A 17,621-nucleotide genomic window follows, 5' to 3' on the forward strand; every position below is an offset into this window, starting at 1 on the left:
GTGTCGTTTTACTATCCAGCTCCCGTAAGTCGGCTTATTATGTATCGGCTCGTTTACTTCTCGCAAGTCCCGAGCGCATGATCTTCCTCCGTAATCTTTCCACTGTCGCCCGCGGAAGTTATGGGGTCGTGTTTTTAACTGGCGCCGCGAGTCCTTATCCCATTCATTCCCAGAATAAAATTCAGCGGTTAGGGTTGCTTGGTCTCGATGATAGAATTTAGTATTCATTCCTTCAGTCAGTAGCGCGTTATAACTGGTTGGGGCCTTGGGCAACGTAGAATTTCGGGCCCCCTAACCCCAACTAAATAACTTTATGAGAAAAACGTAGAATTTGGATCTTTTGGTTTGTGTTCGAGGCCCCCTTTTGCTTGGGGCCCCGGGCATTTGCCCAAGTTTCAAATTTAATTTGATGTTGATAGTTGATAGTAGTATTAATTTCTTTCTTATCATCGCCCTCGATAAATTGACTTAAAGAATAAATACGAAATTCATTAGGATCATCCTTGGCGTTAATTCGTTGTTAACAGTAAAGTTTGTGCTCGATGCAAAAATGTATAGTCAAGTTTGGTAATTTTTATGCATGATTGAAAAATATATGAACACCAAGAAAAATCCTAATGAATTTCATGCCACTTTAGGAAAGACGAAAGACGAAAGGAACTGTTTCTCCGAGACTGATCTCCGACCATAATCAAAAGCCGAAGCTGTAAATTCAGATTTGGATTCACGGAACGGATCATTGGCTCGAACAGCGCAGCGGTGCGGATGCAATTTCTGACGGGCCAATATTACTTCGCGGAACGGGTTGCGAAGTTGGTTGGCTTGGTACATGCACGTAGGGGACATTTATACGAGCTTAGAATGGGAAATTCTGCCAGTGTCGGTGGCTGGCGCGCAGTAACAAGTCGGCAGGTGTTAGCGGAAAGGGAAAGGGTGACAACCACGGCAAAGTACGTGACGCCTCGTGCTTAAGCTCATCAGGACCACCGGAATTGATTTACACAGCGGTTATATGACCCACCCTGGGTGGCGCCGATGCTTCCGAGCTTGCGGTTGACTTACCGTGTCGGCGACAGTGCCAGGAAGAACGCTAATAACACTGTCTTCATTATCTCCAACCTGCGAAAAATTAATATTACACCCTTGAACTTTCAAAGTCCCTGGCGTTCGGAGCTAACAGAATGGGTAAAGGGGTTGGTTAACGTGAATTCATTTATTTATAACGTGGTTCATTTATTATTATTGCTGTATTTTGTAACGTGTTCTTAATTGGCTGTGTATAGGGATTGCAATCCTGCAATTAATATTCGATCGATAATCGAATTAATATTCGGACGCTCTAAACAAGACGATAACTTTTTTAATATTGTACTATAAGATTTGAACTTTTTTGGGAAGCTAGAGCAATTAGTTTACTACAGTATGTGAAAATAAATTTTTTTAAAAATTGCAATTGATCGGAATTGTAGAAAAAATACTAAAAGTTGCATTTTACCATTTTTTGATGTGGGCCTATATTGGAAATTTAAAAAATACGTTTTGTAGATCTGTGCGAATTAAACATATTCTGAAAATTTCGTCAAAATGGGTCGACATTGCAATGAGCTACAAACGTTTAAAGATGGTAAAAATGGCAGATTTTCACGATTTTCGGCTCTTATATCTAAGAATTCTTACATCTTTCAATGCCTGTCGTTTTTTCCCGCATCAACCGATTTCGATGAAACTTTCACAGTGTATAATAATTGACGCAGATCTACAAAACGTACTTTTTAAATTTTCAGTATAGGCCCACATAAAAAAATTGTAAAATGCAACTTTTAACCCTTTGCACTCGAAGCAATTTGAACTCCAAAATCAAGATATTTGTTTCAACCCAGATCATTTTTGTTCTATGTAATCTTTTTTACATTGTGCACATCAAATTGAACCTGTTTTCTTATATAACAGTTGAGATATATACACACAATTTATAGAATACAGACAAATTAAAGAATGTTAAAACTGTTTTGAATAATGGTATGGACAATTATTGTCCATATTAATATTAATTTCATGTTCTCTTCTACGAGTCAGTTTTCCACGGAGAGTGTTTCCGCTGGCGCGAGACAGGCGCAATAAAAATCCCCGTTTCCCACCGCGGAGTGCATTTTAATAGAAATCCGTAAAACTAGATGAAAGCGCATTCTCGCGCATTAAAAAATTATTTTCAAAGGAGAACTTCGCTGTACCTTCGTCTTGCCGAGGCACAAAGCGACTGCTGGGAGGAAGAACAATTAAAAAGTTCCGCGAAGAGAAGGAGAGGCGAGCTCGTCTCGTAGAAGAATAGTAATTCTTCTACACCCTCTATCGTCCATTCAGCGATTTAATGAACCTCCGAGCACGCTGTCTCGCATCTTCAAGTCGGAAAAAGAATAATAATTACGCTCTCATATAAAATGTCGGGGAAGCAAGTGAAGTATTTCGTTTCTTCGAACGCAATAAAGCTAAAGAGGAGTGCACGACAAACGATAGGAAGTTCCTCCTGTCCGGAAACTCCAGGAAATTGTTCTACAAATTCCACGAATCTTTCCTCGACGAAGTGTACGGCTGAATCTGCTATAAACATATTTCATTTCAAGTTCAAAAAATTGTTTTATTGTTTTTAGAAACGTTTCAGTCCGTAACAGTTTACACAACAGTGCTACCACGATTAATTTCACGTGGGGATTTTCAAAACGAGGTATTTCGCGGGTGTGAAATTAAAAAAAATTGATGAAAGAGAAGTTCGACAAGGGAAGCTACGTGACAGGTCTGAGTTACTTTGTCTTCCGGAGTTTTTCCAATCTGTGAAAGGTCAACCGAAAGCAGATAGTCCCACACAAAATGCGGCAGAGTTTTATCGTCCGGCGAATAAAAAGTTGGGGGCCGGGCAAATTGATTAGAGCATCGGGGAATGACGGCCGAAGCCTTGCGAACCAATGTATCATGTTGTCCACGATCACCGGTACTTTTATTTTCTCCGGTGTTCCTGCTGTCTTTTAACTGTCCGCGTTCGTCGGCCGCCGCAATTTATAGGACAGTCTCGTGTCTATGCGGCGGAAAACCGCTATTGCCTGCGGCGAAGGTGTCCTCCTTGCTCCTGCGCTCGCGAAATAAATTCTACGAAATAGGTGTTGCTGTCCGCAGGTGTCCTGATTTATACCGGTGCGTCCGGAAAAAATTACGCGGTCCTTGTAATCGCGGATACACGGGTCGCCGCACGAAAATACGATGCGTAGAGACTATAAAAAGATCGTGGGATCTCTGAGATCTTTATTTTTAATCGAAAAATTATATAGTGCCTATAAAGAAGGTGTAGGATCTGCGACACAATTGTAGGACCTGGAAATTATTCGTAGGATCCAACAAAATATTCTCGGGCTTGTGAAAACACCTGTAGAGTCTGGAGAAATACTGTATAATCTACGCAGAATTTATAGGACCTACATAAAGATCGCAGAACCTCGGAAGAAGCCGTAAAGCCAGATTAACCCTTGCCCCGAGTTAACTTCACTCTACCGGACTCGAAATTTGTGCCTTTCTCCTATAAATTATGATGCCTTTGGTATGTAATTCAGTAGATTTGTACACGGGGCGACTGCAGATCGAAGTTTCGATCCTGTAGGATTAATGGTTCAGGAGTTATGCTTGCTTAAAGTTGAGCAATCTGCAGTGTTTTTGACAGGTATGGGCGTCGCCATATTGGTTTGTAGTGACGACCGCCAGCCGCTTACCTTGCCGCCCCCTGACCTAATCACCAACCAACTACCACCTAGTGGCTCTGCTCGGTAAGCGGCGCGCGACACTACAAACCAATATGGCGGCGCCTTACCTGTCAAAAGCACTGAAAAATGCACAACTTTAAGCAAGCATAACTCCTGAACCATTGATCCTACAGGATCGAAACTTCGATCTGTAACCGCCCCGGGTACAAATCTACTGGATTACATATCAAATAAATCATAATTTATAAGAGAAAGGCACAAGTCGTTTCATTCACTCAGAATTAATTCTTGGAAGAAGGAAATTCATTTTTTCTTGAACAAAATATCTTTCCTCTGAAAAGTGTCTTTACAGACCAATGTGTGCTGCCATTTTGGTGATACTTACGGGATTGACAAAATTCATGTTGGCACTACAAGATGACACGGAAATGTTGCATAAAAGAGCAAATTGTTACCTCGTTTCATTCACTCAGAATTAATTCAAGAAGAAAATTCGTTTTTTCTTGAACAAAATATCTTTCCTCTAAAAAGTGTCTTTACAGACCAATGTGTGCCGCCATTTTGGTGATACTTACGGGATTGACCAAATTCATGTTGGCACTACAAGATGACACGGAAATGTTGCATAAAAGAGCAAATTGTTACCTCGTTTCATTCACTCAGAATTAATTCAAGAAGAAAATTCGTTTTTTCTTGAACAAAATATCTTTCCTCTAAAAAGTGTCTTTATAGACCAATGTGTTCCGCCATTTTGGTGATACTTACAGGATGGAAAAAATTCATGTTTGAACAATAGGATGACAAGCAAATATTGCATAAAGGAGAAAGTTTGCATCTCGTTTCATCCCCTCGAAATTAATTCTCGAAGATTAAGATCTTTGGCTGTCTTCTAAACAAATTGCCACCGTTTTTGTCGCACATTGCGGTTCCGACATCGAGCTATCGAACGAGCGACAGGTTCGCAAGGATCGATCGATCGGTTTTCTTCACCCACTCGCAGGGGATGGATCGACCTCGTCACGGAAACACATTTCTCAAGGGGCGAGCCACGAAAATCTCATGCAAGGCACCGCGAAAGGCAGCGGTCGATGCTTTTGTCTCCGATCGAGCGACGCGGAGAAATCATTCTGAAAAGTTTACGATCACCCTATGGTAGCCACGGGGTCGTAAACTACTGAGCAGCCCAGTCGTTTTTAGGGGAAGAAGCTGAAATATGCTCGGTACTAGGAACTCGTTCCGCCGTTTCCAAATAGGTTGCCAACACGAAAATTTTCTGGCTCGTCTGGCAGCGCTTTTTCCAATCTCGGAAAATTTCAAAAAGCAATCGGGTCGACTGTCGATCACTGAATAAATTTCCATTTTGAGATTAATGAGTCTTGGATGTAGTAATCTTCGCCGCGGTGGAATTACGATTTCGTCGAGAAAACGACACACTCGATTTTAACGAAGAATGAATGGAATATGATATTAATTATAGGCTAGCATTATATTGCAGGGTATTTTAATGATGGAAACGATTTTCAACATGATGTTCCATTAAGAAATTTCAAGAATATTAATGAGAATTCTTTTGCTTTCAGGATTTTATCGATGTTCGCTCAAAAATTGCAACGAAAACATTTTTTTGATGTAAATATTGTTTTACGTTATTGCAGCTGCATTTCCTCGAACATTGAAATATCGTGCAAATAATCCAACTTTTCGTTTTAAATGGATTTTAATTAATTCAATGTGATAAAATCTGTTCTCTATTTAACACAAGGAATATTTGTATTGAAAAATTTGCTCGACTTTCGTTCGAAATGAATCTCGAGTCTCCCGGGGAATATTATTGTATTATTTATGTGTGTTTAACAAGCAGGTATCTGGTTTCGAGATGTTTTATGAATATTAACGTATAAACTTTCTGTGGAACGATAACAAGCGTTAATTATTTCGCAGGGTGTGTGTTTAGAGTTCGCCGCGCAAGGGCGTATCCGTTTCCATTGTAATGGCCGGAAATAAGCGGATACATCTGCTTCTGATGCAAACTGGTTAAGAGAGATAAGCTTTAAAGCTTTTGACATATTGCTGCAGGCATTGATTATTGTTGCGAGCTGACATTCATATCGTATGCACCCCAGAGCACGTGGTAGATTTTCCATATTCCGTATCGCATTGACAGACATTAGTGCTCTGATCCCTTAAAGGAGCCTACTCACCATTCAAATCCAAATTGTGTTCGCGTTGACACATAATTTGAGCAATCCTTCAGTTTTTCACTCCGTAGTGATGGGACTCGTCTGACAATATGGTTAAGTGCCCAAATATGAACCACTTTTTGTTGATGTCATTTTTTGATGATTTTAGAATGCTCTTTCTCGTCCAAAAAATTACCAGTTGTAGATGCATTTCCTCCCTATAAGATTCTGGGTCAAGTTCGTTCAAAAATTAATACAGCTTGGGAAAAATATCTTTTTTTGTGGTGTGTCATTTGCAGGTTTCAGCGAAAGGGATTCTTAATATGGTACACCTTGAGTAATATATGAACCACTTTTTGTTGATGTCATTTTTTGATTATTTTAGAATGCTCTTCCTCGACCAAAAAATTACCAGTTGTAGATGCATTTCCTCCCTATAAGATTCTGGGTCAAGTTCGTTCAAAAATTAATACAGCTAGAGAAAAATATCTTTTTTTGTGGTGTGTCATTTGCAGGTTTCAGCGAAAGGGGTTCTTAATATGGTACACCTTGAGTAATATATGAACCACTTTTTGTTGATGTCATTTTTTGATTATTTTAGAATGCTCTTCCTCGACCAAAAAATTACCAGTTGTAGATGCATTTCCTCCCTATAAGATTCTGGGTCAAGTTCGTTCAAAAATTAATACAGCTTGGGAAAAATATTTTTTTTGTGGTGTGTCATTTGCAGGTTCCAGCGAAAGGGGTTCTTAATATGGTACACCTTGAGTAATATATGAACCACTTTTTGTTGATGTCATTTTTTTATTATTTTAGAATGCTCTTTCTCATCCAAAAAATTACCAGTTGTAGATGCATTTCCTCCCTATAAGATTCTGGGTCAAGTTCGTTCAAAAATTAATACAGCTTGGGAAAAATATTTTTTTTTGTGGTGTGTCATTTGCAGGTTCCAGCGAAAGGGGTTCTTAATATGGTACACTTTCAGCCCCTAATAAGACACCTATAGTGCCATATTCGGCACCCACACCAAGAATGCCAATAGCTATACCCATATTAGGGAACCCTTCGTAGTGCCATATTTGGAACTCCACGTGGACTGATAATACTAGCTACTGACAAAGAGAAAACGAATTTCAGCCCAAACCAACAGTTGGCAAACATTAATATAAATAAACTGAAACTACAGATATGTTCAAACTTTTTAAAATCACTTACCTTCCTCGAAAAAGACACAATCGAAAATCTAACCACTATATTCAACACGTGGAGACAATCGGCGGAGGATCGATATTAAAATCTATAGAATGGTGCGATTGCACTGCACACTGTTGAGTAGACATGGTAAACTATTGTTTGAGGATTTTCTCACTATAAGGTAGTGCCATAATAGGCGACTATACCATATTTGGGCACTTTTCTCTATTTGTGCAACACTGCCATTCACAGTACAAACGCAACCCGTTTGTTGTGCACAGAATATCAGGAAATTCTGATTTTAAACAACAGTTTCACTATCATTCACGATCAATCATGTTGCGCAATAGGCATTGTTAGAACATTTTTCATGCAAGATGGGTGATATAGATTTTGCCTCAAAAATTAATATTCTTAAAAATCCGACGGTTCTTTCGAAATATCGAGTAAATCTAAATTTGTATCGATTTCGACGAATCTAACGCTGACGAATGGATACCGCAAATCCTGTGCGTTCACTATCGGGATGCTAATGAAACCCGCATCTCCGGGGATAACTTTTTCCATTAGCATCCGGCGAACTCCTACGCAAGCATCCCGCATTATCCCAATCCTGTTTCTAGGCGAGCACAACCCAATGTACCCTTCGCTGTAATGCAACGCGTGTCGGCTAATATAAACCATGCTTCTCCGCGAGAAAAAAACCCAACGAAAAAGTCGCGGTGAATAGAAATTGCTCATTCAACGAGAAATATCATCATCTCGTCGCATAATTAGAATTCCAGCCCACTCTTGGCCAATAATTGGAAATCAGTGGTACTATTCTAACATCTGCGCTCGTGATAACAATTTTATGTATATTATACATACATACAGAGTGATTCTGGGAACTGGGATAATAAGAATAGAACGGAAATGAGCTGGTGTTTATACAGACCCGCGACTTATTCACGTGCAATAACATAATCCAAAAGTTATAAGCAGAAACGTGGCCGAAAGTGGGCGAAAAAGTCGTCTTTGGTCGCTAATGATGTCACAACTTTTGAACGAATGGACTTTTTCGAATGCGGTTTTCTCCTAAACCTTCCCGAAGAATTAATAGCTTTCTACGTTCAGCCGTTCTCAGTTGATGCCGTCACAAACAGACAGACAGACACGATTTTATTATACAGGGTGGGGCATTTAAATGGGAACACCTAAATATCTCGGTTATTATTAGTCGTACAAAAAATCTCCACAGAATAAAGTTGTACTGTTTCAAGGGGCGAATTTGATGACGGTGACAATTTTTTCTCAAGGTCATCGATATTTTTTCAAATGATTTATATTTTTTATAATCGATGTCTTACTGCATTACGATAATAAAATAAAAAATAGAAATTAATATTCCCCAATTGCCCCTGTACGAATCCATTGTTCGGAATAAAGGAGGTGTGCACGAGCCGCGTTGCCTGTTTTTGCCGAAAATAATTACCAGAGCACGTTCCTTTTATTCCCCATTCATCGCGGTCGCGGCTTTGTCCGCGAATAGTAAAGTTTCCCCATTCCGGGTTGCGAGGTGAACGCGGGAATCGAGCGCGCATGAGCGAATTGAGTTTTCGCGCGGTGAACAGAACAGCACAAAAGGCGACAGTCGGCTCCGGGCTGCTACACGCGCCGGTTACTGTCCCCAGCGATCATGGTTTTGATATAGTGACTTCACTTGTTCATTGTTCAACGTACACCGCGTTACTTGACGATGGTACGCGTGCCATTCGACGGACCAGTGAGTCGTTCGATCAGTGTTTGAAATTCGGTTGTTCGTCTTTTATCTCTATCGCGGAGTGTGTAATGTGCGGTTAACCACGCGCCCGAAGCATGGCGATCATGCAATCCTGTTGCTGCTGGCGCACCGTCAGAAAGGGCAGCTTCGCGTGTGCTTTCTACACAGCGGTGAGTTTTTACACATTATTTGATTTTAAATTTATAAATGCTTTCGGCGCTACCGTTTCGATCAATTACTAATATAGCATTTATAAATTTGATATTCAACGTTTACGATCGATAACTGAAATTATTAACTTCCCGATTTTATTTTATTATTTTATTTCACGTGAAATACTGTAACCCTTCCGCCAATATTTTAATTATATTTTCCGCTCGACTTCGGAATTCATAGATTCAATCATTTGTAAATTCATTTAGCACCTTTAGTGTGTATTCGTATTCGTACAAAAACAAATAACTTTTCCAAAATTGGCCCCAACAGCTCGACTTTTATCGAGACGTTAGAAGGGCCAGTTTACTAGCTAATGTGTAAATAATTTTGTTTAATTGTTATTGGTTGCAATTGCGAAGGAAAAAGTAGAGAACACATTTTTTAAATTTTTATCTGTGCCTGTATGAAATTTTAGAAAGTCAGTTATTTACATGTACAAAGTTTCATCGACAGTGATCAAGGTTGTTATGAAATATAATTGATTGAAAACAGAAAAAATTGTAAGGAAAGATTTTCAATCTTTAACTCCTTTCGTACCATTTTCTTTACAGTTACAGTGATTGAAACGTCTTTATGCACAAAAATGTCCGTAGAAGGGAACAGAAAGGGAAAAATACTAACTTAGATTTACAAAATATTAGGTTGGCAATTAAGTTCGCGGCCTTCACATTTTCTCAAACAAAGTCATTATGTATATTTTTTGAACACGAGTATTTTATATCAAATTAATGGCAAAATTCAGAGCATTCCAATGATACACAGTTTAAAAGGAATGGTCACTGAACGAGGTTGTAATGATACAATAAAAGAATTACAAAACAAAAGATCGCGAATTTAGTTGCCAACCTAATGCACGTTTTAAATATTCATTATGAATGTGTCTATTATAAAAAAATTTGTACCGAACAAACAGACAAACAGACGGACAGACAGACAAGATAGCGAGCCAATAAAAACGTGGTAATGACCTAATGGTAGTCATCTCGATTTATCTGATGTTTTTACACTTTCGAATTTCACCTACTCATTCTTGTCATAAATACAAAAAGATGTCCATCAAGTGAACATTCATAAAAGTTCATAACAAAATTCTCAATATGCTGAGACCAAAGAAAAATAAACTGAATGAACTGCAAGATTTGATTAGCCCGCAAATATTAGAGCACCGCGGCGAGACTTCATTAATATTTCCAATTTCCGCTGCTCCCCCTACTCTCACTAATAAATGCACAAGGATCCTGGGGGGGTTTATTAACGATCTTGAAGTATCTTCCACTCGACCGAAGTAACGGGAAGAAAATATTTACGCGGTGAAAATAGTTCGCGCAGCCACAGTGTATTGGCAACAAACGGTAACCGAATAACGATGACGGACGAGCACGAGTAGTTTGATCTATAGCTGGATCCGGACATGTGGCGTTTCCAAATTTGTTAGTTGCCACTTGACGGTCTCGAATATTTTTCCCACGGCAATAAATACTCGTTTCACGCGGGGACCACCGTCGAATTTATTGCCGGCTCGAACGCCGCGATCGCGCTGTATCTACGTTCGGAAATTTATTTCGCGCGCGATAGTGACTTTTCGAAAGTTCAAATGTATTTTAAAAAATTGACGTCACTCATCTGTGGAACTCGTGGAAAGCGCATTTATTATAATTAAATTTCGGGCTAAATCGTTCAGGTCGGAACGAAAATTTCATAGAATTTTGCCTTTTGCCTTTAATAACGCGTGTCAATCACGTCACCGATGGCTAATTGAGCCCTCTGCTGCAGCCTTTAATGTCAAAGTATCTCGATTTACATTTTTCGAGGAAGATAAAACGTGCATGGTACCATTAAATAATGTTTCCACTTTACTTTACACCAAGATTAATTTAAAATAATTTTCGACAAAGCCGGCTTCGTTTAAAGTAAGCGAATGTTTTACAGACGAACTAACAAGAAGATAGAAAAAGAAGGCTCCGTTTTCCCCCAAAAATTTGCACTCTCGCGTCATGCATTTTTTACGTGAAAACTTTTTGTACCTTTTCGACACTATGAAAAATAAAATACTTCGTGAATACTTGAACGCAACGACTGTCTCGCTGAAAGTGAGAGGGGTAGTCGAAATATAGGGTAGCAGTGTATATTCGCCGTCAATGTTTAATGTTACTCCCTGAACTGTAACGCTAAGCTGGTCGAGCAAACATAACAGCACTAATTGATTGCATATCGATTGAAATGCCTAAACGAGTGCGATATTCGTTTAGCGGAAAAATTCGTTGGAATTGAATCCGTAATTTAATGATTTTATCCTGGCGTGGTCAATAAAAGTTTCCCCGAGCATAATGTGTAATAAAATAAAGGGAGAATCCTATGAATACAGAGTAGACGGACCACATTTGATTTCGAGGAGAAGGCACCGATAAACTGTGAAAATTTTACGTACTCCAGGGGTGTCCGAATTAATGCGTTTTATTGCTCCGGTCGTAAAGAGGGCAATAAACAGGTGTGCCATAATGAACTGCATCGCATGTTTCCCCGTACTAATGCATGACGAGAGATCGTAAAGAATAGGGTGGTGTTATTCACCCCTTAACAGCGTGGAAAATTTAATTCTTCACGAAATTATTCAAAAATCTTGCAACATATTTTATCATCATTAGACTGCGGATTTTATGCATTTATGACAAACATGGGTAAGATAATTAAAAGAAGAGACATTTTTATTTCACTCCTGTGTCTTTCGGTCAATGCAAACATTTTTTATTTTGCATAAAGATCCGCAGTCTAATCATCATTAGACTGCGGCTTTTATGCATTTCATGCTTCTAAAGTGTATCCCACGAGAGACTGAACCCGTTTCGCGCAGGTTACTTCACGCTTTTATTTATAGTCGCCAATGTCTAAAATAATTATTTTCTCCTTTTTGGTGCATTTTAATATAAGCGTGGTTTTTAAAAAGTTTTTTTTAATATATTTTTTTTTGTTTTCTACTGTCTAGTCTTTCTTAAATGGAACGCGTAGTGGAGTGGGGAGCGCTGGCGCGCGAAGTGGGGATCGCTGAACGCGATCACGTACTACCGAGCGTCGCGCGACGAGCTGTGACGGACAATATTAAAAATTTGTTTTCTCCTTAGACGCACAGTTTTTAAAAAAATTTGTTTTTTAATATTGCATTGTCATCCAGTTCTGAGCTATGTTTAAAGTTTCAAGTATCTAGCTCATCGGGAAGTGGTTTAAAATTCGATTACAAGATGTTTTAAAACATTGATCAACAAAGCAGTAGTCCATGGTCCTAAACATGAAAATTTTTAATTCTTTTTATTGGCAACTTTCCCCTACTCGCAGGACATGATACATACGACGAACAAAACGATGCTAATTATTCTCAGCGCTGGACTAAATCACAGTTATTTCCAAATGAACAAATTTGCGGGACAAAGGCCCAATATGAATCCGCACAACTAATGACACCGGATTCTCTTGTTTCATGGGAGGGAATACGATCCTTCAGTCCGATGCACCCGAAATTTGTTTTTCGCCAGGATGCACCGTGAACACGTGCCACGCGGAAATCTTCAATCACGAAATAAAATTGGCGCGCGAGTATCGGAACGTCGCCCAGGCAAATTTGATTGCAAATTTTTGGTTATTGCCGGCGTTCAAATTGCCCCGAAACAATTCGAGCAAATAAAATCCCCGTCGAACTACGGACCAGGATAAAATAGTGCCTTGAGCGATTGAAAATCGAAATATATTTCTCGCGCGACTTTCACATTCCGGATTTTCGCAACACAAACTGTACGAAATTATTGGAGAATAATCCTTTTTTCGTTTTAAAGAGTATAATAATAGTAAAACGAAGGCAGTGCTTGCTTTGGGGTGAAATTTCCTTCTTGAAAATATAATAGTAACTTTTTATCGTTTTAAATGAAACTTATTCGTTCTCGTCATAAATACTTCACTCCTGTTAGAAAACATGAAACACATTCTTTCTGCATTCATTTTAAAGGTTCTACTTGGAAGTTGGTTCTTCTCGAGCTTAGTCTTCCCGAAGACTTTTTTTATTGTAAAACGAAAGGCGGAGCTGAGGTCGCTTCTCTTTGTTCGAGATTTCATAAATTCAAGACTCCAGAGAGTTTGAAAACATTTTTTCTCGCAAAGTTTCGTAGAGTGATCTCGCAAAGTCCGATCTTCCTTTTACGATGACCTCTCTTTTAAGCACATCAGAATGCATCGAGTGCTTCAAGGTAACATATTTCCCGAGCGCGCATTTCAGAGTGCGTCGGTAGCACAGTGCCCGAGTGCATTCTCCAGAGAGGGTCCATAAAGTGCATTATCTGCATCGCTCCTCTTGAGTGCGTCCGTCGAAATTCACGCTCCGAGTTCATCTAATTGCGGAACCCTGTTTAAGCGCGCGTTCGCCCTGCTCCGATTCAAGATAACCATAACTAACGGTCCGCTAAAAACGAATCTATTTTAACGTGTTTCTCGAATGTATTTTTCCTCTATCGCGATGAATCCATACCAGAAATATAACCGACCCGAATAAAGCCGAAGCGTTCGATCGTAAAAAGTCTCGCAAGAAAGAGGAGTGCAATACACATTAAAACAAAGTTCCGTCCGGAAACATAAAAACCGAGGGTGTTGTTCGCCTTTCGAACACGTTGCGCAAAGTTAATCCGTAATTATCGCAAAGTTTAAACACGTACAGAGGCGAGAGAGTTGGTTGAACGTAACCAGATCACCGTACCGACGCTCCACGGAAATGCATAAGAAGAACAGAAAATCTGAAAGCACGTGTAAACTTTTTTATGGAGAACTCTGCGTCCTGCATGAAGTTACAAGTTTATCCGAGCCACTCCATCGGGGGACGTACGGCTACAGTGCTGTGCACGTAGCTCAACAAACAAGTTTATGCGAGGCTTGCAGCTGCTGAATGCTTATTATTTACCTAAACCACACCTGATACAGCAGCTCGCCTCGCGAGCACTGCTCTTAAAAAGAACATAAACGAAAGTCCGAACTTACTGCGCTTTTGGTTCTACGTTTCGCGAAAACTGAAAAATTTTACAACGAATTTTTTTTTGGCATTTTAAGGATCTTCTGGAGCAGAGGTCCCCAAACTTTTTCGTCTCGTCGACCACGTGCCAATTTTTTCTGTTTTGGGTAGACCACCCGCCTTTCTCTAATATTGAATCGTTACAAATTCATCAACTTCAAATGTGTTTTTGACAGCTGACACAGTGATACTCACTTTGATAGGTTTAACTGTGGAGTGAAGAAGTTAAAAAAAACACATGTTAAGTTTTATACAACAAGAAGCATTTTGTAGCAGGCTTGATAATAATCTTTTTTTTGTCCCGTTGCACTCTTGAAACAAAAGGTTCGAAAGCATTTTTAAACTTTGTTTTAATATCACTGTATCCCCTTTCATATTTCAGCATGAAAGTATACTTGTTTGCTTAAAAATGGATAACTCTATAAAACTAAACAATATAATTTAATGCGATAAGAAGCATTTTATAGCAGGCTTGTTAATCATTCTTTTCTTGCCTCGTAGCACTTGAGACAAGGTTCGAAAGCATTTTTAACTCTCAGAGACGCACTTGCCCCATTTTCGGGACAAGTGTGTCCTAGTTGACACTTTGTACAATATCCTATCAAAATGATAATTTTCAAGCAAAATTAGAATTCTACATAATACTAATTCATCAGTAATAACTAGGCTGCGGATCTTTATGCAAAATAAAAAATGTTTGCATTGATCGCAAGACACAGGAGCCGAATAACAATTTCATTCTTCTTTTAATTATCTTATTAAGGTGAGACTAATACACTAGTGGCTTTAAATCTTTTTAATACCTCCTCTGTTTTAAATTGTACGTACCCATTTTTGTCATAAATGTATAAAATCCGCAGTCTAGTTATAACTGTGGCAAGAGTTTGATACCAATAAATTCCAACTTTGCAAAAACTAGTGCGCACTTACCCAACTACACCTTAATCGTAAAACAATCGACTGGATCGAGACGATCTACATCGAATCGTTTAATTTTTATAAATACATATCGGAAACAGAAGATCCTTCCGCGAGGAATTACTGAACAAATATTGATTTATCCACGCGCGTGTTACACCAAAATTGAATTGAACGTTCAGCGAACGCTCTTCTGTAATGTAATGAAAAACGCAAGGGGCTAGAACGTCATTCGACGAGTTCATTGAAAATTCTGTCGGTTTCGTTATTGACGTTGCAGAATATAAACTCGTCTAAAGAAAATCGATTATGTCGTTCCAATAACCGCAAGTTGACAAGTGCAATTTGTTTCAATTAAGTCGAACTTCTAACATCTCCGAGTATCGATCGGTATTGAGTAATTATAATGCCGGCGGCGAAGAAGTTTGCCGAACGGAGATGTAAAGATTTTTAATTTGTTAGAGTTCGGGGAGCGGATTAAAATATCTCTGCTATGACGACCTCCGCTTTTCTTCTTACCTGGTGAAGATAAAGTTTGCTCGATCGGGAACCCGTTCGCGAAACTTCCTAATAGAATAATTAACTCTATCGGAAAGTTGGCCTTTCATTAAAACATGTGACTTCGGGAGTGTTCCTTGATTGGCAAGTTGTTAAACATTGTCCGGGAAAAACCGATGAGACCTCGATGGCCCCGAGCGTCTTTGCTGCACGATTTTCCGTGGAAATTGAAAAAGATTTGGTCCAAACTTAAAAATATAATGTAAAATAACTATATTTTAAAATTAAATACGTATATATCGACAAAGGGGTGATTTAAAAATTTAGATTTAAATTATTTTATTTAGATTTAAGGTTAATTATATTTAATTAAATTAAGTTAAGTTTAATTAAATTATTTAGATTTAAGTTATAGATGATTTAAAAATTAAGATTTAAAAATCTTAAAAGATGGGTTGTTTCGAAACGTATTTCTACTCGTAACAATTTTCGATAGTGCTTTGAAATGAGACACAAAGGACGTTTTCAAATAAAATTCGGTGTGGAAAAATTTTGCGGGTGAGTATATGATGCGAACCGCAACGATTAATCCGGGTTAAAGAATAATTGTGATTTTTACCCATCAATCGGAAAATCCCTGTCGAAGCCCGGGGCCATTGGATGAAAATGTTCCGCTTGAAAAAGCCTCGTGAAGAATGTAGTACGTTCCAGTTGAATATTACCAGTTATACGCACGCAGCGTCGGAAACCGTTGGCCAGAATTAATCAATCGGACAAAATCACGGAATTGAATCAGCCTGTCCAATCCAGTTGAAATATTAACAACGATGGGAACGTGTCTTTATTTCGATTCGCCGAACAAACGCGGGAATCTGACGCATGCCGCAGTTGGTAATTTGATATCGTTCCGGATTACGTTAAATTAATTAAGATCAAAGTTGAACGTAATCGAAACTCGAGGTTCGCGGGTTTTCCCTCGATTGTGTTTAATTGTTTCGCGATTGTATTAGGTTGTAAACAGAGAAAAATTTAGGATTTAAACATATGTTTTTAAAGTGTTATAACTCGCATAAAAAGCAATTTTGTTAAAATTCTTTTAATAAAAACAATAATGTGAAAATTAATTTTATAGAAAATTTAATATTGTTTAATAGTAACATTAAATTATTATGAGAATTGATTTTAATATTATTGCGGGGAATAGTATGATATTAAAATTAATATATTTTACAAAGAATTTAATATTATTTAAAAATATTAAGCTGTGCATTCGTTGACACTTCCTTCCTTGATAGTTTGAAAACTCATTGAAAAAAAATAATGCGCGTAAAACAAGCTTTTTAAAATAACATATAACTCATTAAGTTGAGGTGAATATTTATTGGCATAGAATTTTAATTAAAATAAAGGAACGAAAATCCTGCATTTCTTTCTTTACAACCTAATAATATCGAGAACGTTAATTGCCGGGAACTCTCAAAAATTGGCAAGTTGCGCCTGGCCAATTGGCAACTCGACGCTTATGTCTTCGTTAACTGTGTGCTCGTTACGGCTTGTGCGAAATTCTTCGGATCTTGAAGAAGTCACTGGGTGTTCTTTCAATTATCTGAAAAATTGCCAATAATTTGTTAACACTAAACCACTACCATTAAATGACCGGTTTTACATTTTTCATTTCATAATTAAATGACACAATACATTTTTTATCCAAGCACATATTATCCTAATCTCTTTTATGCAACTCTTTTTGAGAAGCGCACGAGGGTTAAAACACTTCGAGAATTGTTGGTAATTAAATAAAAAATCTACAATCTATCGCGCCGAATGGGCGCAACGGTGAAAGAACAATTTCTTAATGCAAAGTTAAAAGAAATCGATCGGTCCAATCTTCCACAAAATGGAAGTGACGTGAAATGGTCGCCACGAGTGCTCCGTGGATCCAACGTTGAACCTCGAAGGTAAGGGTCACTATCAACCAAGACAAAGCACCGAAGTCATCGACAGAAGCGTCGCATTACGACGGGAAATAAACCGTAATCAAAGCAATATCGAGAAGACCACGG

The 17,621-nt window shown here is 38.6% G+C and overlaps 1 protein-coding gene across 2 annotated transcripts in view; it reads left to right on the forward strand.

Moving 5' to 3' along the window:
• Positions 1 to 8,728: 8,728 nt before the first annotated feature.
• LOC143212031 (uncharacterized) overlaps positions 8,729 to 17,621 on the forward strand; it is a 53,063-nt gene continuing 44,170 nt past the window's right edge. For both annotated transcript variants that reach the window (XM_076430305.1, XM_076430306.1), the window contains exon 1: positions 8,729 to 9,052. In XM_076430305.1, the coding sequence (XP_076286420.1) occupies positions 8,978 to 9,052 (75 nt within the window). In that variant the 5' untranslated portion in view covers positions 8,729 to 8,977. The remainder of the gene's footprint in view (positions 9,053 to 17,621) is intronic.

This window comes from Lasioglossum baleicum, chromosome 9 (assembly GCF_051020765.1).
Source record: "Lasioglossum baleicum chromosome 9, iyLasBale1, whole genome shotgun sequence".
Classification (NCBI taxonomy): domain Eukaryota; kingdom Metazoa; phylum Arthropoda; class Insecta; order Hymenoptera; family Halictidae; genus Lasioglossum; species Lasioglossum baleicum.